At 41.2% G+C, this 25805-nt stretch overlaps 1 protein-coding gene across 1 annotated transcript; it reads left to right on the top strand.

Annotated features, from left to right (window-relative positions):
* Window positions 1-210: 210 nt before the first annotated feature.
* dqx1 (DEAQ box RNA-dependent ATPase 1) lies at window positions 211-25206 on the top strand. Its single transcript, XM_033647373.2, has 12 exons — window positions 211-518; window positions 4757-5147; window positions 10021-10214; window positions 11821-12274; window positions 17484-17789; window positions 18921-19020; window positions 19345-19503; window positions 21274-21465; window positions 21681-21806; window positions 22167-22357; window positions 23539-23729; window positions 24170-25206. The coding sequence occupies exons 2-12, from the start codon at window positions 4806-4808 to the stop codon at window positions 24375-24377; spliced, it is 2463 nt and encodes an 820-aa protein (XP_033503264.1). The 5' UTR covers window positions 211-518; window positions 4757-4805; the 3' UTR covers window positions 24378-25206.
* Window positions 25207-25805: the final 599 nt, after the last annotated feature.

Here is a 25805-nt window from a genome sequence, read left to right as displayed (position 1 = left end):
GAATAAACGTAAGGTGTTGTAAGGATATTTTTAGGTATTTTGTATCAGTACAAACAAATGTTAAACAAACTAATGAGTTACGCAAAATAAATTGATAAATAAATACATAGGTGTAATGAAAAAATAAAAAGAAGGTTTTAATACATGTTCGAGGTGAAAAGAAAACAACATCCACTGACCGTGTTTTCCGAGGTCACATGAATGCAGCATGAGGTTTGACAGCCAAACATGGCTGCCGCTAGCTAGCGCAACCAGCCAACACCTTCGTCTTTTATTATTATTGGCAGCTGTCAGGAAATAACTAGGGTCGGTAGGGATTCACAGAGAGAGACTGTGAACGGCTGTCACCCATTTTTCGCCTTTCCTGGTTTTTATCCAGCCGTTCCCCGGTATGTGAAGGTGGTTTGTGTGCCACGGTGGACACAGGACAGGGGTGAAGTGACACAACAACAGTGGACTGAAGGCGGACTGTTTGTTTCTGTTGGGTTTCTTCACCTTTCTGCTGATATGTTTCACAGGTAAGAGACGGTGCCACGTTTTATCTGCGGCGTTATTCGGTCATTTCTGTGTGTTTCAGTGTTGTTTTATTTACGGCTGTGTGACTGTCAGCTGACGCGTCGCTCTTGGCAGAATTTAAATGGCACTCAGAGGTAAGAAATGAAGAGAGAGTACCTGGTTGTTACGATGAAAGAAAGGGACTAGCGAGCTTATGTGTCCTCTCTTGAAAGACAACTGTCCATATTAGCCTGGACACACCTTATTCTGGCCCATATACTCATCTGTTAAAATTTGCTCTCGCAATAATAAAACCCTCTGCCTTTAACAAAAAAAAAACATGAGAAAAAATAAACAGCCACCTATTAGCTTTCATAGCATTGTTTGTCTCTAGTTAGTTAACTTCTACATCTACAAATTATGGCTCCACCCATGGGTGATTTACAGGGGTGGCAATGCGATGCGCTGAGTATTGAGATAAAATATATTGTGTTATATTGCAGTTTATTACATTTTTTCCAACTGCAAATTATTTCACCAGAGGAAGACTTTGTCAACATCAGTTTGTCAACATCAGTTTTACTTCATACAATAAAGTTTTCAGTCGGATGCAAAGCAGACAGACTGAACAACACTGTCATAAAACCTGTCAGAAATGCTGCATACACCTGATCAACTGAACTGTTGAGAGCTGTGTCCGCATACTCAGCACAAAGTCAAACATGTTTTCAGTGGGAAACCCCCTTCCTCCCCCCAGCTGCACCTGATATTCACTAACAGGACCTCAAGGTGCAGCTGGGGGGATGAAGGGGTCCATCTTGGGGACCTCAGAATTGCATCTCAGCTCTTTGCAGATGATGTGATTCTGTTGGCTTCATCACACCATGACCTCCCACATGCACTGGGCCGGTTTGCAGCTGAGTGTAAAGTCAGGATGAGAGTCGGGATGAGAGTCAGCACCTCTGAGTCTGAGGTCATAGTTCTGTGCAGGAAACAATGGGTTGCTGCAAAGAATGAGATTGCAGATACAAGCAGCCGATATGAGTTTTCCCCATAGGGTGGCTGGGCTCAGCCTTAGAGATAGGGTGAAGAGCTCAGACATCTGGAGAGAGCTCTGGGTAGAGCCGCTGCTCCTTCACATCGAAAGTGGCCTGTTGTTCAGCCATCTGATCAGGATGCCTCCTGGGTGCCTCCTCTAAGAGGTGTTCTGGGCACCTCCACCTGGTAGGAGGCTTTAGGGCAGACCTAGAACACCCTGGGGGGATTATATATCTCATCTGACCTAAGAATGCCTCAGGATCTCCTGGGAGGAGCTGGGAAGAGGAATGTCTGGAGTACTTTGCTCAGCCTGCTGCCCTGTGACCTGGCCCTGGATACGCGGATGAAAATGGATGGATGGATGGAGGCATTGATTGACAACAGGAAAACAGTGGGCTCTATCTATGAAATAGGACAACTTGAGAAGCATGTCTCTTCCAAGGGCTTGCCATTGAGTCAAACTTGGGAAGTAGACTAAAGGGTCCTGTACTGTAGGGAGGCAGATTATAGGAGCCTTTATAGTTTATCTTTATGACCTCAGGGTTGGTGAACCTCCTAAAATGATTGCCATCTCTGCAGCACTTTACACGTTATTCAGGAACAAATCAATTCATGACGTTTGTTAAGCACAAATACCAAATATTCTCTGGTTCCAGCTTCTTGAACAGGCGTAGTCAGTATCAAGGTATACCAGGGTATTTGGAAATCCCGAAAGTATGATTTTCAGTACTGTCAAAAATACAGACAGTCTTCTTTCTATTAAACTGATATAGAGATGCTGCATTTAGGTGATGTATTGCAGTGCACAGCACACGCCATTAGATGTCTCTACTCCTGTTTGGGAGTATTGAGTCTTGAGCATTGAGATGACCTATTCCTACTACAAAAGCAGTTTATTACCTACATGATTTTATTCAACAAATCATCTCTGTTCAGCCCACTGATATGTCGGTATCTGTTACAGCAACAAATGTCATAGGGTTTTCCAGTAAGAATGGCACATCTTTCCTATCTATTTATTGTTTTATGGGCCATACATAGATAAGCTAAGACTTGTCTAGAAGTATGTCCAACTCCTCTATGATAGGTGGAGAAATGCCCCCTTTCAGCTTGTTGGTACTGGACCTTTTCCCAGTTGACCTATTACATCACAGACCAAACAATCGACAAACAAGTTAGCTATTGTTAGCTAGCGGCAAACTAGTACCGTGGTGGACGGCTTTACAGCTCTGTACATTTCGTACGTGCTGTACACTTTACAGTTGGACTAACATGTTAACATGTATTCTAAACGTTCGTTTTTTGTTGGACTAACACAATAAATAAATTTTATCTAATGTCATTTTTTTTTCTTTACACAAATACCATCATACATAGTATACCCCAGTGACATTTCTGGAAGGTATAAAGGCATGAAAAAATTGATACCACCCAAGGTTGCTATCAAAGATGAATACTTGCCTTGCTGATTCTCTTGGTCTTCTATAATAATAATAATTTGAATATCTTTGGTTTTGGAGTGTTAGTTGACAAGCTGTTTGAATAGGTCCACTTTAACTCTGGAAAATTGTACTGGGCAGTTGTCTATATTTTTGTTTAATTCATAAATTCATTATATGAGAAAATTATCAACACATAAATCAATGATGAACTGAATACTTATTTGCAGCCCTACACTACACCAGTTAAAGTTCATCACCTAGCTAATACTGTCCTTAGAGTGACACATGGTGGTCATATGCTGAGGATGTGCTCTCAGCAAGGGGAGCCTGAAGACATAAGAGATAGATACAGAGAGGTCCATGAAGACAACCTGCTTACACAACCTAACCTTTCACTGAGCCATGATTAAAGGACAAGTCCCCATATGTTGTAAACACACTGTGCATATATAGATTAGTGTGTTTGTTCACTATGTGCAGCATGTACCCTGCACAGCACGATGCACAACGCTATGTACAGCATGTAGTCACTAGCCAGTAGGGGTCATATTGTACCATAGTTACTTGTATGATATGAGTTTATTATTTTCCCAGTGCCCTTTATAAATTCAAAACATGCTCTGCATAACATGTTTTGTAGAGCAGGTCTTTTTTATTGACATTTGGCTAATGAGGCTTCTGTAAAGCAGGGAAGCAACGTTCACTGTTGTGAGTCTAAGCTGAGGTTCATTTGAATACCACCCTGCTGCTGGTATCTCGCTGAATGACTGCTGAGATGTGTCTGTACATTGCTAAGAGGGAGCAGCTTGCAGAACTGTCTGATAATCTGCCGCTGTTTGCCTGCTATTTAATGTTATTTGTTTTACCCAAATGTGATCAGTTTAATACTCTGCTATTCATACTGTCAGTGCAACTTAATGCCGCATGCTTCACTGCTTTCAGCTTCCTGGTTTCCAAAGTACAATGGCTCAGTGCTGACTCTCAGTACAACTCGTATTATAAGAAATGGGTGTGGTTAGAAGGTGGAAGATGCTGATACACTCAGATTTTGTTACAGATATCAACAACACTTTTTCAGTACTTTGCTTTGAAAAATACGTTTTTTTCAACTGTTGTTACATCATTTTGTTCTCAGCAAATTAAACAATGTACATCTGTAAAGATTTTCAATTTGAATAATTTGCTCATCAAGATTTGATGTGAGATTTAAGCGTTGCCTTAATTTTTTGAGCAGTGTATAAAGCATGTACCTCTGTTTTCATCTGCTTTTCTTTCTCCTCCCAAACATGGATTAAGGAGCACACCAGTAAGGTGACTGCAGGGCTCCTTCTTCCCCAGATCATGCCTATTGCAGCTGTCCAACACACACACACACACACACACACACACACCCTGTGGCATGTGGCATCTGGGTGGAGACAAGCATTCCACAGTTAAATACCAAACATGCTACCGGTTTCTATGAAGGGCCTGTGTGGGAGAACGGAGAAAATATCTAGTAGAGACAGGAAGTAATGTGGCCCTGAGATCCACTTTACATTCATGCTTGTGGTACCTGAAACACAACATATCCTTGCTTTTTCTTCTTAGCTGTTGCTGTTTGATGTAGCTCCTCCTCTGTACTGTCAGCTGAATATGAAAAGCTTCAAAATCATTTCACGCAGAAATCTTGCTCAACATTCAGTAACAACATGTGTTAACATACTGTATGTCCAACATGACGTGTCCTTACTCCTTCCTTTGCTTCATATGATCAGTCATTATCGTTTTTGCCTCTCCAGGTAATCTTAGGCCTCTCTGTGAACCAGCCCCTCACCCAACCCCTTGCTGATGATGTCATCACCACCAGCAAAGCCCTCTGCTACTTCCTTCTCCCCTGGGTCCCAGATGCAGCCCTCAGCTGGCCTGGACTCCCTGTCCATGTCTTCCCTCCTGTCTGGGGATTTAGATGATGAAGGTGATGGAGGAAATGGAGGACGGGAGGAGGAAGGGATGGGAGACCTAGAAGTGAACCCTTATGATGGTTTGCCCTTTTCTTCACGCTACTACGCCCTGCTGGAAGAGAGGCGGCAGTTTCCCATATGGAGGCTCAGGCAGAGTTTACTGGAGCATCTGGAGAGCCACAACATGGTGCTGCTCAGTGCACCTAATGGAGCTGGAAAAAGCACCCAGGTAACCAGGACCCAACAGGGAAAATAACATGTTGTGTATGTAATCACCTGGATTTGTCAAATTCTAAACGCAAACCTTTTTATATCCTTAAATTGACAGTGTTTGTTGAAGATGCACGCACAACAAAGAAAAGATGATCTCAACAGTAACACTTACCCATGTTTTTGATTAAACATTTCCATAACACTCTTTGAGAGGGCTGGGTAATTAGTTAACATTTCATATACTAATGCCAAGAACCAATTTCTGTACTGATACAGAAAAGTAACTTATTCAGTACCTTACTTTACTAAGATTAACCATTTTTCATGCAACACAATAAAGCAAACATCTTAAATGCATCGTCTATTAACAAAAACAGCTACGTGTTTACAAGATCTTTACATACAGTGTAAAATTAATTGTTTTCAGACAACTTCTGATCATCTGACTCTATTTTAGGTTCTGCACAATTTGAGCTCAGTGCACTGCAACTCAAGAAAACACAAGCAAATGAAGACAGCCAATGTCTTTGCCGCTTTCACAACACACACAGTACTTTGCATTTTAGAAATAAAACACAAGCACATTCATTAAGAAATACATTCAGTAATTTGACAACATACTGTATATGTGATTTAAAAAATATGCTGCAAATACAGAAACTCTATAGGAATTAAAATAAGTTTATTACCAAATTAGCGAAACTTTATTAGTGGCTTTTCTTCAATTAAGACAAGTCTAATAACAAGGCAGGGAAGAAGAGTAAAAGCAGAAACAACCACAGTGAGCTGCAGACAACAGGCTCTTACTGCACCTCTGCAAACAGCTCACCTCCAACAAGTAAACTTCTTTTACCTGCCCTGCTGTGGAAAAACACATGCAGAAAAAATAACAGGGGACTTTAGCCGTAGATTAGCCTGCAACTGAACATGTAGCCCACTTCATAGAAAATACTGGGATATATATCGTGTATCACCATTCAGCCTGAAAATACAGGGCTTTGAACGTTTGTCCATATCACCCAGCCCTAATTTGGCATGGTGTTACAGCTTAAATGCATATGGAAAAAAAATTCAAATAACTAAATAGAGGGGAATTAAAAAACAAAAAAGGCACAAATACTAACTGTGCCCAATAAGGGATAAGCACACACACAAGGGGGGCGGGGGGCTACATTGTGCTAGCAAAGGGAAATTTAGTCCCAAAGAACAACAAAAAAGGTTGCCAGACCTTATAGTACTTGGAACCTGGGGCAGTGTATTTAAGATGTTCAACTTTGAGATGGGACATGATCTCTTTCACCCAATGTCTGTGAGATGGTGGTCTGACCGTCTTCCAGCTAAGGAGTATCAGATGTCTAACAAGTAAGGTGGAGAATGCTTTAGCCTCTGCCTGAGAAGGTGTGACAGATCTCATCTGTGGGACTACACCAAACAATGCAGTCAAAGTGTTAGGGTGGATGTCCGTATTACACATATATGAGAGAGTATTTAATATACCTGTCCAGAATGGGCTCAATTTGGGACATAGCCAAAACATGTGACTGAGACTAGTCGAGTCCCCACTGCTTCTGATTCAGTTTGGGTCTAAAACAGGGTAGAGTTTGGCCAGCCTAGATAGATGCAGCCTATGCAGAACCTTAAAGTGCAACACCCTGTGTCTTATACACATTGACGATGAGTGTACCAATGAGATTGCAGCCTGCCAACAAGTATCTGATATAGTGGTTCCTGGCTTACCCCCCCTTCTACCTTGCTGAATGATTATATGATTATGTGACGCAATCTTTTGAATAATGTCATATAATGCAGACACCAGACCACAGCAAGTTAAATCCATGTTCAAGCGTTCATCAATCCACGTATCCTGTGGATTTATTAAAGGAAAGCGTGTTTTGACATTAAAGTCCTTCTGAAACTGTTTAAAAGAAACTGCCCTCTGTTGAAGAGATCTTAGAGAAGTATTTTTATGTGATTATAACCAAACCTATTTCTGCATAAAAGAAAGGAAGAATAATGTGACAGTAACCAGCACAAGTGGTTAGATTCCAGTGTCCAAGACAATGGTCACTGGTCTTATGTTGATGTCATTATAAATGCAGTCCAACATTAGGGTTGCATGATATAAAGAAATCATGTGATACATGATATGCGATATTGTTGTTGAGTATCGCAATAATGATTTTACTCGAATAGTGTAATAGTATGATTTTGCATATACATTTGTATGTACTAATATATTTCCATGTGTTTTATAATTAAAGACCAGGCTCATGCTTTGAGCATTATACTGCAAACACTGATCCCATACACTGCTCTCTTTATAGTAGATGTGTCATTTTGTACAATGACCTGGTTATCATTACACCTGCTTCTCAGCTCCACCTCCCTCAGGCTAATGAATGACAGCATTAAACCACCAAAGTAGAGTTACACTGTCTGCTGTAACCTGAACACTCATTTCATCAAGAAACGCGCGGGGCTCTTCTTTCCAGCACCTTCTTTATCTGCACACTTAATGCGGCTGCTGTTGGTCTTATAAGGAAAAAAACACTTAATCCTTTAGTCTTTTTACCTGCTGCATCTTTATCACTCTGGTGGCACTCATATTTATGACAGCTGTTGTTGGGGCACTGTCACTTAGACCTTTGCACTTGTTACTGTTGGCCGCATGTAATGTCAGTCATTTCTGCTATCTCTACTTCCACTTAGCGTTGAATAAGAACAACTGATATCTTGCTCAAAATGTTCTTCAAATTCAATATTTTAGAACAGATATGATGGGACTATGATGGCCAATGAGGGCAAAGGTGCTACAGCAGCCCAAACTATTTGCATTAGAAGAAACGTGCTGCGGTTTTCGAAAGGATGCCACACAGGGGCTTAAATATAGATAGTGCAGGCAGTGCAGTTGCACTGGGGCCTGTGAAGTGGGGGCATCCATAGAGAGAGAGTGGGCCCTCCAACAATGTGTTTGGTGGAGAATGGACCCTTATTAGTGATTGCCAGCTTAGAAATAGTTCCAAAGAGGAACTGCAATTTGCTATATATGCTCTTAAAAAAGGCAAACCCATTTCTGTCATGTTTTTTTTTTCTTTTTTGTAAAATGGTCAGTAGCATCGATAACAAAATACTATGCTTATTCTACATTAACTAAAAAAAAAAAATAACTATAAAGGGTTGAGTTAAATAAATAATTTATTATTTTCTTTGGTATTTTTTGTCATATACAGATGCAATGATGATTGCCTGGTAATATATATGTTGATGTTGTCCATTGTTGAGTCTCTGTTTGATCATGTGACGAGATGATATGTGCACAAAAGCGTGCACTAGGGCCCATAATAATAGTGTAGCATAATTATATACACATCCAAAACAAACACAGAAAGGTGCTGCAAAACAAGTATATTAACAGCAAACACGCTGCAAATACAGAAATTATGTAAGTCAAAAACCATTTCAATCCCCATTAGCTTCCACAGAGTGATCGTTTTCCTTCGTTTGTTTGTTTGGTGTTGGAGAATTCAGTCTGTGTCTGTCAATGTCCTCATCATTAGATCTAATGCAGGCTTTGATTAAATATTTATTCAAGGTCCAGAGTAGGGCCCTGTTTTTTTTGTTCCATGGATGGCACTTCAGTTGCTTGTTATTACTGGAACATGTGCACACCTACAGGACTGTTAGCCAAGTGCATAAAAGCATGGAACAAATAGCTGATAGTTGTGGATCCAGTCTGCATCACGTAACCTGTTTGAATCTTCTTTAAGATGTTTTTTAGATTGCGCATTATTTTTAACATAGAAGCCCTTAGCACACTTAATTTATTGCCTTAATATGTTGTTTGATAGGGTTCATTTTCCTCTAGGTATTATAGCTGCAAGATTTCTGTTTTTTGGATTTAAAGGCACGACAGAGGATTAGCTCGTTTTAGCTCATTATTTTATTTCTCAGGTTAATATGGAGATATTGCATTTCTGTTCCCAAGTGGCTCAAAGATGATTTGATTCAGCTATAACATAAATTATGGTCATGGTTTAGAGTCCTGATTTTAAGATTGCTGTGAGATTTAACAAGCCCCTCTGACCAATATTTTTTGACTGTGAATGAGTCCACACTCTGAACTTATGCCCAGGCCTCACTGCCCAACTGTACCTGTGCAGGATGGTTACCCTGCTGCACTGCTGCAGCTTGCAGGCCTGTGGGGTCCACACAGACAGTGTTGCTGCTGTGGCATTATCTACATTGAGACTGCCTTTAATAACATTTACATATAATATATTATTATCTATAGCCCTGTGTAAAGGACTTTTGACATGAAACCCAAGCAAGAAGTTTTGAGTTAAAAATAAACATTATTTTTTTCATGTCTGTGACATATTCTACACATACAGACACTGAATCTGTGGTGGAAGGTGCAGTGTAGCTTTTATGTATCAATATACTATCAACAGATTATTTTCACTGTCTATTTTACTGTGAACTGCACATGTCACGGAAAAAACATAGGCAAGACTCCAAATTTCTACATGAGCCGCTGCGCGTGCTGTGCTGTGCCATGCTGTGCCGCACCTTAGTCACGTTGTTCATGCAGGCAGTGTGGCTGCTATAGTGTGTTAACATGGGTGCCAGAATAATGTGGGCTGGCTGTTATACTTCAAGTCGCCGGTGAAAGCTGAGCATAATAAGAAGTAAGACATATCAGAGACATCTGCTGGGAAAGTGCTTTATCTTTATGTTCAGTAAGTGTTTGCACCACATATGTAACTTATTTTTTAAGTGTGTGTGTATCTGAAAAACTTAGTAATACTATGTGAAATCACTCGTGTCCCAAATACTATATTACAGCCTCCTCTGTCTTTCTTCTTCTCTTCCTCCTGTTCTTACTGCAGGTGCCACAGTGGTGTGTGGAGTATGCTTTGTCTTATGAATTCTCTCAGGGCCTGGTGTGTTGTTCCCAGCCCTATTCGGTGACAGCGGCAAGTCTGGCCCTACGCGTGGCTGATGAGATGGACCTCAGCCTGGGTCTGGAGGTGGGCTACAGAGTGTCTCATGATGACAGCTGTACACCTGACACCCTGCTCAGGTTAGGATGCATGTATACTTCACATTTCACAATGTCATCTTATTACCATCCCCAGTACTGGTCACTGGTCTCTCATTTTCAGTTGCACTGTTACAGCTCCCAACAACAAAATGGAAATCATTCACAGGAGAGGTAACAGAGCAGTGCAGAAATTTTAATATTGAAGAGAAGTGTCTATTTTGTGACATGATAACATCGCTTTTAACTTTTAAATGGTTTTACCCTTAGAGGGTGAGATTGCAACACCACAGGCTGCCTTGCACCTCCCCAGAAATGTATCTACATGTCACTGCGACACAGACCTCCTGTAAATTTTTGTAAGCTTAAGAAGTAATTTGTAAGTAAAGTGGAATCAAAGCTGAAATTTTATTTTGTTTCACGGGTAAGAAACAAAAAACTGTGAAGACAATAAAGCCCCTATAAAATATAATTTTAAGTTCTGTGAGGATTTACCCTGGCTTCATATGAGTAGAGGAAAGTCTTAGCCACTAGGCTAATTTATGCAATATAAAATGTCATAGACTAATTCTAATAACATTAGCATGTTGTATTTGTGGTAAAACATGTCTAGTACAAGACAATTGTTTTGCCTGTGAACCTTAGTTCACAGGCAAAACAATTAGCGAGTTATTATGAAGCCAAATTGTGTGTGTGTGTTTGATGTTGTTACTATTTAGTCATGTTGTATGGTTGTTGTTTTTTAGGTGTGTTTTGAATTAAACCTTATAGAACGTCACAGAAACACCACCGCCAACTGGTGTTTTTGAGGTGTAACTGCTGAAAGAAACAGACACACCACTGCACATGTTTAAATGTTCACAACTGCGTAGGCTCTGTGCAGAGCCCATGCACAACTATAAATCAGCCTTAAGCCACAGCAAGAAAGCGAATACATTAATTTCTGAGCATGCTTTATAGAAAAAATTACAGTCGGACATAAGAGTTTTTTGAGGTATTCATTTGTATAATGTTGTTCAGTAAGCCCCCTGAAACTAAACTACATCAAAATAATATGATTGATAAGCTTTTAAAACTCCACAATTAACAGGCAACATGCCAAGACACAGTTTTTTTATTCTGATATCAAAATGTGTTCTCCCATACTGTAGGGAAATCCATGAAATGTGTCATTCATTGCTCAATTTCCCATGCACAATGCTGAACTGTATCATGTGTAATTGTCTTCTCCTCCCAAGAGGTAATATAGAGGGCTTCATTGGATTTCATTATTCATGTTGTGTGGTCTGTCTTGTTTACAGCCACACCTTGATTCTTTGTTCTCTTTTCTCTCAGTTTGCTTTGTAAGGTGGCAGTAAAAGTGTTCCAGCAGTTTATTCACTGAAAATGGATCTCTGTGTCCTTTCCTGCACTCCTGCATAATAAAAATTAATGTACATCCATAAAGGTGTCTTCAGCCATTTAGCATGTCACTTTGTCACATGGTTATGTGTCAAAAGATGTTTTGACAGAGCTCCTGGCCATTGATAGTATTTTTTGTGAGGTTTGAGCCACTGAGATTTAAAGATGGCTGTCTGGCTTTAAATCACTCTTTGTTTAAAGGATACTGGCTCTTTCCTCATCTCCTCTTTCCTTTCCCTCTCCCCAGGTTTGTCAGTGACACCCTCCTGTTAGAGGAAATTATGTCAGACCCTCTGCTGCATCAGTATGGTGTTGTTGTGTTGGATGAGCTCCAGGAGCGTACTGTGCCCACTGATGTCCTGCTGGGCTTACTGTGTGACGTCTGCCGGCAGAGGCCAGACAACTTCCGGGTAGTTCTCCTCACTCACCCGACTCTGGCACCTCGCCTCTCCTCCTTCCTGGGACCATCAGTCCCTCACCTCTCCCTGGACAGCGGGCTCACAGACCTCCCTACTAGAGATCAAGAGGAGGGGCGTGAGGTAGAGGGGGACAAGAACACTGTTGAGTTTAACAGGGTGGAGACACTGTACCGGGAGCTTCCATCTGGGAAGGGCCCAGCGGCTGCTGCCTGTCACATGGTGCTGGATCTGCACAGAAGGGGAGAAGAAGGAGATGTGATGGTGTTTTTGGCCAGTGCACAGGTACAATCTTATATTATATATATATATACACATACACATATATATATGTGTGTATATATATATGTATATATATATATATATATATACATATATATATATACAGTACAGGCCAAAAGTTTGGACACACCTTCTCATTCAATGCGTTTTCATTATTTTCATGACTATTTACATTGTAGATTCTCACTGAAGGCATCAAAACTATGAATGAACACATGTGGAGTTATGTACTTAACAAAAAAAGGTGAAATAACTGAAAACATGTTTTATATTCTAGTTTCTTCAGAATAGCCACCCTTTGCTCTGATTACTGCTTTGCACACTCTTGGCATTCTCTCCATGAGCTTCAAGAGGTAGTCACCTGAAATGGTTTTCCAACAGTCTTGAAGGAGTTCCCAGAGGTGTTTAGCACTTGTTGGCCCCTTTGCCTTCACTCTGCGGTCCAGCTCACCCCAAACCATCTCAACTGGGTTCAGGTCCGGTGACTGTGGAGGCCAGGTCATCTGCCGCAGCACTCCATCACTCTCCTTCTTGGTCAAATAGCCCTTACACAGCCTGGAGGTGTGTTTGGGGTCATTGTCCTGTTGAAAAATAAATGATCGTCCAACTAAACGCAAACCGGATGGGATGGCATTTCGCTGCAGGATACTGTGGTAGCCATGCTGGTTCAGTGTGCCTTCAATTTTGAATAAATCCCCAACAGTGTCACCAGCAAAACACCCCCACACCATCACACCTCCTCCTCCATGCTTCACAGTGGGAACCAGGCATGTGGAATCCATCCGTTCACCTTTTCTGCGTCTCACAAAGACACGGCGGTTGGAACCAAAGATCTCAAATTTGCACTCATCAGACCAAAGCACAGATTTCCACTGGTCTAATGTCCATTCCTTGTGTTTCTTGGCCCAAACAAATCTCTTCTGCTTGTTGCCTCTCCTTAGCAGTGGTTTCCTAGCAGCTATTTGACCATGAAGGCCTGATTCGCGCAGTCTCCTCTTAACAGTTGTTCTAGAGATGGGTCTGCTGCTAGAACTCTGTGTGGCATTCATCTGGTCTCTGATCTGAGCTGCTGTTAACTTGCGATTTCTGAAGCTGGTGACTCGGATGAACTTATCCTCAGAAGCAGAGGTGACTCTTGGTCTTCCTTTCCTGGGTCGGTCCTCATGTGTGCCAGTTTCGTTGTAGCGCTTGATGGTTTTTGCGACTCCACTTGGGGACACATTTAAAGTTTTTGCAATTTTCCGGACTGACTGACCTTCATTTCTTAAAGTAATGATGGCCACTCGTTTTTCTTTAGTTAGCTGATTGGTTCTTGCCATAATATGAATTTTAACAGTTGTCCAATAGGGCTGTCGGCTGTGTATTAACCTGACTTCTGCACAACACAACTGATGGTCCCAACCCCATTGATAAAGCAAGAAGTTCCACTAATTAACCCTGATAAGGCACACCTGTGAAGTGGAAATCATTTCAGGTGACTACCTCTTGAAGCTCATGGAGAGAATGCCAAGAGTGTGCAAAGCAGTAATCAGAGCAAAGGGTGGCTATTTTGAAGAAACTAGAATATAAAACATGTTTTCAGTTATTTCACCTCAGCATCCTGCAGCGAAATGCCATCCCATCCGGTTTGCGTTTAGTTGGACGATCATTTATTTTTCAACAGGACAATGACCCCAAACACACCTCCAGGCTGTGTAAGGGCTATTTGACCAAGAAGGAGAGTGATGGAGTGCTGCGGCAGATGACCTGGCCTCCACAGTCACCGGACCTGAACCCAATTGAGATGGTTTGGGGTGAGCTGGACCGCAGAGTGAAGGCAAAGGGGCCAACAAGTGCTAAACACCTCTGGGAACTCCTTCAAGACTGTTGGAAAACCATTTCAGGTGACTACCTCTTGAAGCTCATGGAGAGAATGCCAAGAGTGTGCAAAGCAGTAATCAGAGCAAAGGGTGGCTATTTTGAAGAAACTAGAATATAAAACATGTTTTCAGTTATTTCACCTTTTTTTGTTAAGTACATAACTCCACATGTGTTCATTCATAGTTTTGATGCCTTCAGTGAGAATCTACAATGTAAATAGTCATGAAAATAAAGAAAACGCATTGAATGAGAAGGTGTGTCCAAACTTTTGGCCTGTACTGTATATATATATATATATATGTCATAGTAGTACAAAATTCTAGGAGGATAAAACAAGCCCACATAAATACATTTAAATGAATGAATGAATGGCAATATATTACAGATTCATTCATTTTACATAACTGCTTATCCTGTTAGGGGTTGGGTAAAGCCTATCCCAGCTGGTCAGGTCACCAAGCTATCACAGGGCTGACACATAGTGACAGACAACCATTCACGCTCACAGTCACACCCACGGACAATCGAGAGTCACTAGTTAATCTAACCTGCGTGTCTTGAGACTGTAGGAGAAAGCCAGAGTACCCAGTTTGCAGCGTAATAGGTATTGAAAATAATAATTAGTTGTAACTAGGGTTGTCAAATGATTGTCAAATTTTTGAATCAGTCTGCAGTCAGTTTCCACCCATTTAGCAAGCGCTGTAGTTAACTTCCTCGATTTAGTTTCATCTACAGGTCTGTGGTGCTTCCCTCACTCCAAATTAGTGCTTTGCCATCTTTGGCGATGTGGTTGCCCGCTGACATCAGTCTGATTAGCTGCACTTGTGAGCTTAGCTCATAGGTGGTAGCTCAAACCCAAAGTACTTTGGTGATATTTTATTTCTGTGTGACACAAGGTGCATATTACTTTTGACTTGTCAACTGAGCCATCTAGGAGTTTTTTAAAGTGATAAGAGTCATTCAAAAGCACTGTGGTGTCTTATTTTCCATCACTGCGGCAGCAGGAAGCAGAGAGCCGTTGCGGCAACTTGACTATGGTGTGTTGAAGGGTTGAAACAGCATCATGTGATTAATGCAGTTTTTAAAAATAACATGTGTGGACCTTAATGGCATCGTGATTAACGTGTTAATGCTGACAGCCCTAGTTGTAACCCTAGACGAGTGTGTCGTGCATTAAGGTTAGAAACACACCTAGAACTAGGCCATGAGCTCATTTTAGCACAGTAACTACATCAGAATTGCAGGTCGTGGAGTGATGTTGTAACGTCCAATAAGACAGGTGAGACACTATTTCTGAAATGACTGGGGAACAGTCTCTGAACACAGTATCCATTTCTCTTAAAGAATTGGGAACCAATTCTTTAAGTCTGTCTTAAAACAGTACTGACATTCCTTTATATCCCATAATCGTTCTTCCTGTTTACACTGGCCCTGAAAAAACTCTTCCTGATGCACATCCAGTGTACATGATGGGGGACAAAATCCACAGTCAGGGAGTAATACAAAGAAGGAAATGTAACTTTGGACAATTTACACTTGATTCATCTAGCTCAGACTGCTGAAGCCTCAGATTATCTTCAGATGAACTTAAGAATATATGTATTAGACAGAACAAGGACTGTGGAATTTGTCTACATCACTTGCATTGAAAGCATGCTTGGAAGGATTATAAAAAAGACTGAAGAAGAAGACAGGCCTGTACTGATGCAGCTCTGCCTGCCACTAGCTGTTGTCTTCCACATTAAGTAAAATGTGTGCATGCACCAGCTGTTGTCCTCCACATCATTCACTGTGCGTGTGTCATTTCCTGTGAATCCCTTGTGCATGGGTATGTACGTTGAATCCCCGACAGGAATGGAGGACTCTGCCAATACAAATGAAAACTGCTTAATAGAGAAACAGTTACAGAATTCAAATGTGTTGAGTGGCTATGATGAAACAATATAGACCATAAATACCAAAAAACTTCAATGGGAAGCCTAGTCCCAAGTAAACACCTAGTCCCTTTCACTTGCTTGGTGTTGCAACACATTTTGACAAATAAACACCTGCCTCAATTAGAAGCCTGGACTGGTTGCCAAGCAGTTTATTTTTATAGAAGTCTTTTGGATGTACAAAACCAGGTTGTTGGCTTATCACTTGAGCTAGCGTTAAATAGCTGTATAGATTGCACATACAAATATGAATGTTTAAACTTTTGTCAGAAATGACATGCTGCACATCATTAGCTTGATTAGATTCTTCACGATTCGTTCAGTTCACTTTACTGAAACCATGAACACCACAGAAAAATTAGTTCAGATTTACTCGCATGGTTAACATGAGGGACGAAAAAAGTGGTGACTCCCAGCCTCTAAAGCTGTCACAAAGTCAGAATATGTGTCCATTCCTCAATGACCCAGTAAGTTACTTATATTTCTTTAGTCCACGAGGGTCCACAAGTCAAAAGAATCAAAAAGGGTTTTTTATGAATAGTAATCCAAGTTGTAAATATTGTTCTAACAGGATAAAGGGGTGTTGTTGTTGGCATGCCGTTTTTCAGTTAGTTAAGACCTCAATGTGCCAAAATGTAACAAAAAATGAAGAGGGGCAGGACTGATTTTTAAAGTAAAACTAAACAACATTGGTAAAGACAGAATTGCAGCAATAATAAGAGATACTGCTCTTTATAGGTAGAAAGTGTATCAAGTTCCTTTTGACGACTTTTTGTATTTTGAAGAAAAGGAAAACTGGTTATACCAATATTCACTGTGTGGTGTCCTGTAAAGTTTCACCACCTTTGTCTTGGTGAGGAGTGAAATAAGGACACCTCAACCTGAGAGGCCTCTGTTACAGGTCTCTCTCTCTCTCTCTCTCACTCTCTCTCTCTCTCTCCCTCTCTCTCTTTCTCTCTCGCACACGCACACACACACACACACACACACACACACACACACACACACACACTGTATACAATACGCAGACACCTTGTGTCTGTCATGTGTTCTCTGTCCGTGTACAAAACTGACTGTACATATTGACCAGCAGAATATTAAACTCTTTCATGCACATTGACCTCCCTTTATGTCAACATCACCACACCCTCTGCTCCTCGACTCGCTGTCAGTCCTGGTTTCATTTAACTCGGAGCCTATCGTGTGTGCCTGTGTGAGCTGAGGCTAGATTTGTAAGTCAAAATCCTCTCTGATGATACTGATCTGTTCAGGTTAATCCTCAGTAAAGCACACACACACAGTGTACTGACACGACAAACAAAAGCACAGAGAAGCACCTCTCAGGATTGTCTTTCATCAGATATTTAAAATAGTAGATTGAAACTGAGGCTTCATTCTCTCTCCCCTGTTCTGTGTAGGAAATAGAAGAGTGTGTGGCCCTGCTGGAGAAGGAGTGTGTAGCTCTGAGTCCTCAGCTTGGTCCTCTCAGGATCCTCCCCCTCCATTCTGGACTGGGTGGACTGGCCCAGCGGGTCTACGAATCCAACCCTGAAGCTTCTACACTGAGGCAGAATGACAGCTCTGAGAGCGTGGATGGTCCAGTGCTGGGAGCAGGAGGGCCGGAGGTCAAAAGGAAGGTTATCCTCTCTGATACCCTCGCAGAGGCTTCCTTCTCCCTGCCAGCTATTCGCTATGTCATAGACACAGGCCTTCAACTCAAAACTGTGAGTTTGTTTTCAGACATGAGAAAATGTCATGATTACATTACAGTTTGTTAACACAAAATAATCTCACTTATCTATGTCTCTTATGCTTCAGTTGTATTGATTTTCTATGATTATTGGTTGCTTATATAATTATGACTCCGCCTCGGTGATAGCTGTGGCCAGAGGTATTATGTTTTCGGGTTGTCTGTCCGTCCATCCCATTCTTGTGAATGCAGTATTTCAAGAATGCATTGAGGGAATTTCATACATCAGGCACAGACATCCACATGGACTTAAGGACGAGCTGATTAGAATTTCATGGTCAAAGGCCCCATCTCAAGAATTAATTTGCTAACTATGACAAAACTTCACACAAATGTCTAATAGGATAAAACGAAGAAGTGAAGAAGAAGTGAAGGTCAAAGGTCCACATCACTGAGACATCATAATGTTCTGCAAAAACACTTTTCTGGTAGTTATTCCATGCTGTAGCAAAAGGGGGGACATTTGGTCAGACACTGAATTGTTAATTTATTTTCGTCATTTGTCAGTCCACACAAGGCAGGTGGGTAGGGCAGGGTTAGCTGTAATATGCCACCCCTAGAGCAGTTTGGGGGTTTGGCGCCCTGCTCAAGGGCACTTCGACAGTCAACTGGCACCTCTCCAGCTGCCCAGTCCGTATAGGGACTTGAACCGGCAACACTCCAGTTCCCGAGTCCCTACAGACTTAGCTGCTGCCATCAAATTGGTGACTCTAACCTTGGGTATCCATCTTGAAACTAATTGTATAGATCTTCTGTGCTGCCAGGGAGAGGATGTGTGTGAAACATCCATGTTTTAGAATTTGTATCCATCCATATTTGAGACATTGTTTCAGAGATGGATGTAAACTGCAACTTGACTGGTTGGTGTAGGCGTACAACCCTGAGGTAATTATTCTAATTCAAACTTAAGGTTGTTCTAATGTTGTGCTCAGTGGAAGGTGCTGTGAGTAAAATCTAAATCAGCTGAATCCAAAAATGTAAACATTTTCATTGTGCCTTACTGCGGGGGAGAAAGAATTATGATTTCAACAAAATCAGCATGTTGAGGCTGACATGTAAAAAAAATCACTCCATTCCTGACGTCTTTGCCCGTATTCTGTCGCAGGTTTACAATCCACAAATACGAGCTAACTCACAGATGGTGAGGATGATCAGCAAACACCAGGCTGACATGAGAACTCAAAGGGTGATCAGCCATCTTCCAGGTAGGTCAAAGGTCATTGTTGCTGTCCTGTCTACCGGCTGATGTAGTTCAATGTGAACATTTCCAAGGCCCTAACATGTCACTTGAAACTCCAACTGGATGTTTAGGATTTGAAAACGTCTGACTTTAGTGACTTTAACAGGAGGATCAGACTCTGTGGTAGACAGCAATCAATCAAACTGTTTTAGTTATTAGTGACATTATTGAAACAAAGTGATAATCAGTGAAAAAGATGGATTTTTTTGTCATAAATCAAATTGTTTAATCACAGTAATTTGCTGTATCATGACTATTTACTGCGTGTGTTGTCTTTGTCGGTTTCCAGGACTATGTCTCCGTCTTTACCCCCAATCTCTGTATGAGGATGGAATGGAGGAAGCTCATTGTCCAGGGGTGATGGAGGAAAACCTCAGCCACTTGGTGCTGATGCTTAAGAGGCTTGATATTGCTGACATGGGACAGTGCAAGTTCCTGGACAGACCAGGTACATCAAATACTTATCAACTACTTTGAAAAGCATTTAGAATTTAAGACTGTGATACATCTCAGAATATGACTGAGTCGATAAGAAGCTACAGTGATTAACAGACTTACAAAAGTTTTAACCCTCTGGGCTCACCATTGGTTAGATAATAGCAGGCTTCAGGTAACTGAACTAAGAATCTCTTTTGCTGATCAGTCGGTTAAGGTTGTGCTTACATCACTGACTCCGGCCACGGCTTACTTCATCACTACTGTTGCAAAACGGTGGATAGACTTTGATCTCTACTGCTTGTTCAAACACTTTTTTATCACTCTCTTTTTATGCTGGTTGAGAAGCAGACATCATAAGTTTGTTCTTAACATTAATGAATACTGTAAATAATGTAGTTTTGTAAATGTGTCAGTGGGTCTGTGTTTGACCAATACATGACCCTGCAAACTCTGCCCTGTTCCTTGAACTATCAGCACTACCCCTGCAGAAGGGACTGGTTTTACACCTGGAACCATTCCACAAGAATCACCTTAATGTAGTTCATAGTTCCTCTGGGTGAGACACAGGTTTACATCTCAATCAATCAATCAGTTGTATTTATAAAGTCCAATATCACAAATCACTATTTGCCTCACAGGGCTTTACAGCATACGACATCCCTCTGTCCTTTGGACCCTCACAGCGGATAAGGAAAAACTCCCCCCAAAAAACCCTTTAACGGGGAAAAAAACAGTAGAAACCTCAGGAAGAGCAACTGAGGAGGGATCCCTCTTCCAGGACGGACAGACGTGCAATAGATGTTGTACAGAACAGATCAACATAATAAATTAACAGTAATATGTATGACAGAATAAGACAAAAAGAGAGACAGAGACAGAGAGAGATGCAGGACAGACAGTAATGACAGTAGCTTCTCATCTGAGTTTCTCAAAAGGTTCAGGGTCACCTGAGCTAAGCTACTGCAGTGGACATGCCCTGAATATGTTAAATCCAAGGTGATTAGAGTGGATCCACTATCAGCTATGATTATGTTACATCTTTTAAGGTCAACGACATTTTGGATCAGATCTATTTCTCATCAGGCCTACTTGTAATGGGTCTGACTGTCTTATAGATTGTGTGGGTTTTTGTTTTTTTTTTCCGAAAATTAAAAAGTAACTTAACACCACCTAATAGTCTTGTTTTTGCTGACCTCCAGTGATATAACTTCTCACCTTGCTGAAGCAATGTAAAGGTGTACTCCAGGACATTATGACATCATTATTGGGGTTGGTTACAGGTGCTGGAGCACATTTCACATTTCAGACCACACCCAACTACACTTGGCAGTTTGCAACAGAATTAAAACTTTCATCCAGAGCTGGCAGTGACACTGCTTTTCAGTCTGCTGTACAGTTACTTTTTCATTCCTGCACATCAGGTCAGCAAGGTCTTCCACTGTTCTGTTTTGGATCTGGTCCAAAACTTTGGGCCTGTGAAGATCTGCAGTGCCTGGTAACCAAAATTAGAGTTAAAAACTACTTGCAGTCACCTCTGGATACAGAGCACTGGGATGTTCTGAGCTGTACATGGGGGCCAGGAAATTGAAGCTGTAGTTTTAGTTGTGAAAGCCTCCAGGTGGAACAGGTTTGTTAAGGCTGTGAGGGATCATATTCAGATGGCCACAAGGATGTTCTAGCTCTGGTGTTGTATCAGTTGTATCAGTATCAGTTTTTCCAAGTGTAAGTTCTCCCTCTCTCCTCCATGTTTATTTTTCCACCATGTCTCTGTCATTCCCAGCCCCAGAGGCTCTAATGCAGGCCCTTGAGGACCTGGACTACTTGGCAGCCTTAGATGATGATGGTAATCTGTCAGAGGTGGGCATCATCATGTCAGAACTGCCACTGGAGCCTCCGCTGGCTAAAGCCCTGATTGCTGCCTGCGAGTACGACTGTGTGGATGAGCTGCTCACTATCGCCGCCATGCTCACAGGTAATAACAAACGTGACTCATTTTACGGTTTGGTAAACATTAAAAAGGGCACAGTAACCTCATACAATGCCCATGGTACAATGAAAGGTCATAGCTGCGAAAATAGTGCATAACAGCATTTATTAATCAATGTTGATAGTATGCATACATTACATTTTCATATGTACTTGTTTAGTGTAAAAGTAACATCTCATCTGATCTTTGTCTTGTGTCAGCTCCATCCTGCTTTGTGACAGCAGAACCCAGCAGAGAGGAGGCAGCTATTACACACTGGAGACCTCTGATGCATGCAGAGGGAGACCACATGACTCTCATCAATATATATAATGCCTTTATAGAGCGTACGTACAGTTCAACCCTCATCACATAAATTCGTTGTTGGTTACAGGGTTCCCACTGATCAAGGAGTCTAGAATGGCAAAGTAAGGACATTTGTTACATCAGCACTGGACAGACAGTATTGGATGCTCCCATTAATGGTTAACTAACATTGGAATGTGTTTCAGCATTAGCAACACATGAAGTAATACAGTGTTTTCAATTTGGATATGGAATATAATAGAAACTGTAGCATAATAACCACAGTGGGAACCCAGCAGTAATGTCTATTCTAATGACTATTGAGGTTTTAGTGACATGTAATATAAATCTATGAATTATTAAATAGTGTGTGTGTGTGTGTGTGTGTGTGGTAATTGCAGATAACCAGGATGAGGCATGGTGCACGACAAACTTCCTCAGCCACGCCTCCTTACGATTAGCTGTGGTGATCAGGACGGAGCTGTTGGAGGTGATGCAGCGGATTGAGCTTCCTGTTTCTCCTCCTGCTTTTGGATGTCAAGACAACTGCACAAACATAAAGCGTGCTCTCATCTCAGGCTTCTTCCTCAAAGTAAACACCCTGTTTTCTTCAAACTCAATGATAGAAATGTAATCAGTTGCCTCCCTTAATTTTTTCGCGATAATTAATACTATATTATATTTTTATGCCTCTGCACAGGTGACAGCTGTAGGCAGCTTTTTCATTTTCGGTTGTCTGTCCGTCTGTCCATCCCATTCTTGTGAATGAGATATCTCTAGAACTCCTTGACGGTTTTATTTTTCAAATTTAGCACAAACATTCAGTTTGACTCATCAATGAACTGAGCATTTATTGGTGGTCAAGGGTCGAAGGTCAAGGTCACTGTGACCTTGCATTCTTCTAATTTTTGTGAACACATCATCTGGAGAACAGCTTGAGGGAATTTCTTCAAACGTTCCCTTGCAGTCAAAAATGATCGAATTAGATTTTGGTGGTCAAAGATTAAGGTCACTTTGACCTTGCATCTCTCTCATTCTCATGAACTTGATGTCTCAAAAATTACAGCCGACTGCCAACCAGCATGTATATTCTGCAGCTGCGTGACAGGAAAAAACTGGTAGTCTGTAATCGTCATTCAAAAAGGGAGATCGGACACTAGTTAGCCAGTTAGCACATTAACAGAGCATATTTACCATGTGCCAGTGAACAGAAACACAAACCATCAGAGAACATTTGTGCTAAAGAGCTCAATGGCTAAAGAAAAATAATCTTACAATTTTATTTTGGTCTCACCGCCTCTTGACTTAGGCTCTGTGTTTACTTTCCTCACTTTCATTTCTCTTCTCGTGTGCTGAGCTGAACTGTCAATCACAGTGATTTCATTCACTGACAGGCTCTGCTGTCACCGATGCCCAAAAAAAAAGCCAACAGGGGCTGATGGTGTGGGACAGTACACTGACTAGGGCAACGGATGCTCACCGACGACCCAAAGCTGACTGAAGGTCAACCATCAGCTTGGTGTGTCAGGGCCTTAAGAACCAATGTACTGATAAGTTTCTCAATAAATATGTGATTCTTATCTTTTGTAATGTGGAACCTATTATTAGAAAACCACTGTTTTTGTGTTGGTCTAACCCTCCATATCACACACTCATAGTGTTTACTGGTTTGCTTCATCACATTCTTCTTTCACCTCACAATCCTTCACACATCCTCCCATAGTTGCTTACTCTGTTGATGATCAGTGTTGTTGTTGTTGTTACCCTCTCCAGGTGGCTCATGATGTGGACGGCTCAGGTAACTACCTCCTCCTAACTCATCGCCATGTGGCTCACCTGCATCGCTTCTCTTCCTACCTGTGTCGGCAGCCGTGTCCCAAACCTCCCAGTTGGGTCCTGTACCATGAATTCACCATCTCCTGCGATAACTGCATCTGCATCGCGTCTGAAGTCCACCCTCAAATGTGAGTCACACTGTGAGACTGTGAATGTGCAAGTTACTGTGTAAAATTTTGCTGTGTAAAATCAACAGCAATGAATAGAGCCAGGCTAGCTATTTCCCCCTGCTTTCAGTCTTTATGCTAAGCTAAGCTAAGCCAAGCTAAGCTAATCACATCCTGGCTCCAGAAAAGCCAATAAATGTTTTTATGCCTCTGCCCTGGTGATAGCCGGGGCTGGATGCATTATATTTTTAGGTTGTCCATTCATATCCATGTACGTCCCATCCTTGTGAACACAATATCTCAAGAACACTGTAAGGGAATTTCTTCGAATTTGACACAAACTTTCACTTGGACTGGACTGACTCATTTTCAAGTGTTCCTATATTGAACATTGCAGCCTCTGATGATATTTTGATGTCTCTAAAAGGCCTATATAATCCATTCTCTCTTCCCTGATGTAGGCTTGTGGAGTTGGCCCCTCAGTACTACCTGGGAAACCTGCCATCAAGTGATGGCAAAGAGCTGCTCATGGAGCTTAGGCAAAGCCTGGGCCCCCCTTCATACGAGCAGGACGGAGTGTCAGATGAGCACAGCAGGACTCACAGAGATGCAGACGGGACGGGAGACACTCTCAATCAGTCCAACACTGAGCTCTGTGTTGTCCAATGAGACAGAAGAAGAGACGGAGCATCTCAGGAGACGACACTAAACACACAGCTGTCATTTTATTGTTTGATCTGAGATCTGGTACTTTGTGTGAATTAGTCTGGAATCTCATTTGAAGTTAAATCAATTTGATGTGTGATTTCAAATGGACTTTTACTGGAAAACACTTATGTACAGTAATGTATTGTTAATGTATCTTATACATTATGCAGTGGCTTTGGAAAATATTCAAACCTCTTCATTTTCTCCTTGTTGTGCTTTGTATTGACCTAATTTAAAATGTTATTTAGAATATGTTTTTATTTAATGAGGGATTTCTGCAATTCTGTTTCTGTAATTCTGCAAAACTAGACTAATAATAGTTTGTTATTACTTTCTCACTGTGGGGTGTATGTGCAGTGGCACACAATCATCCATTTTAAATTGTAGCACAACACAAATAAGGAAAAGTGGATGAAATAATATGTCAAACCCTTTAAGTGTCATTTCTGTTAATAAGATTTCAGCTAAAAGTAATATGCACTACTGCAGTGAGCAGAGACACTGTCAGTGCTTGACCTTTGACCTCTATGCAGAAGCCCATCTCAGGGCTCACTGTGACCTGATGCTGCAGCGGTGATGCACAGAGCTTCTATTTTCAACTTTTTGATACTGTTTGTATAATGTTTGGGTTTCCTGCTTAGATTCTGCCTTTTTCTCTCCAACTTTGTGTCAATGATAAAAAGTCCTTGTGTTACGTGGATTCTTATGGTCCTATCTAATAGGATACTTCTGTCAATACAGTACTTAAATACTTCAAATAAAATTGTGGTTTTCCATGTTTGAAATATCTCAGATGAGTGATTTTTTTTTTTTACCATACAGCTGCCTCAAGTAGCTTCATTTTCTCTGCCTCAATGTCTGTTACAGTTAGAGGTGTCCCGTATTTAAGGAGCTCTAGACAACATTCAAAGCATTAATATAGCAGCAAACTAGGCTACTATTAGCTTCCTTTGTGTGTGTTGTGTTATTTGCTCTTCACTGTTTGTTCTTCTCTCTTAACTGCTCTTACATTGTAGTTAAAACAGGGCATACAGAAATAATGAGGCATACATTTATTGCCTTTAAAGGAGCTCTATAAGATATTCAGAGCCAATCTCTGATTCAGAGGTTGTGTACACAATGTTCTCTACATGGAAGTGACCAAGACTGTGGCTAGCTGCTAACAGTGCTAACAGCACAAACAGTGCCAGCATTAAAGCAATACTCTTTTCCACACTTTTTTGACCCATGCCAGAAACTTTCTTGTTTGGTGTACATAAAAAGTAAAATAACAAGTTAGCCATGCACTGAGTCTATAACATTTAACATTTACTGTAGTAGTAGCAGTAAGTAGCAGAACAAGCTGTAAATACAACACTGACATATCCACAACATTGACTTGGTCTCAAC

Source organism: Epinephelus lanceolatus, chromosome 19 (assembly GCF_041903045.1).
Source record: "Epinephelus lanceolatus isolate andai-2023 chromosome 19, ASM4190304v1, whole genome shotgun sequence".
In the NCBI taxonomy this organism is placed as follows: domain Eukaryota; kingdom Metazoa; phylum Chordata; class Actinopteri; order Perciformes; family Serranidae; genus Epinephelus; species Epinephelus lanceolatus.
Note: the sequence above shows the minus strand (reverse complement) of the source record. Positions and strands in the feature narration are given on the sequence as shown.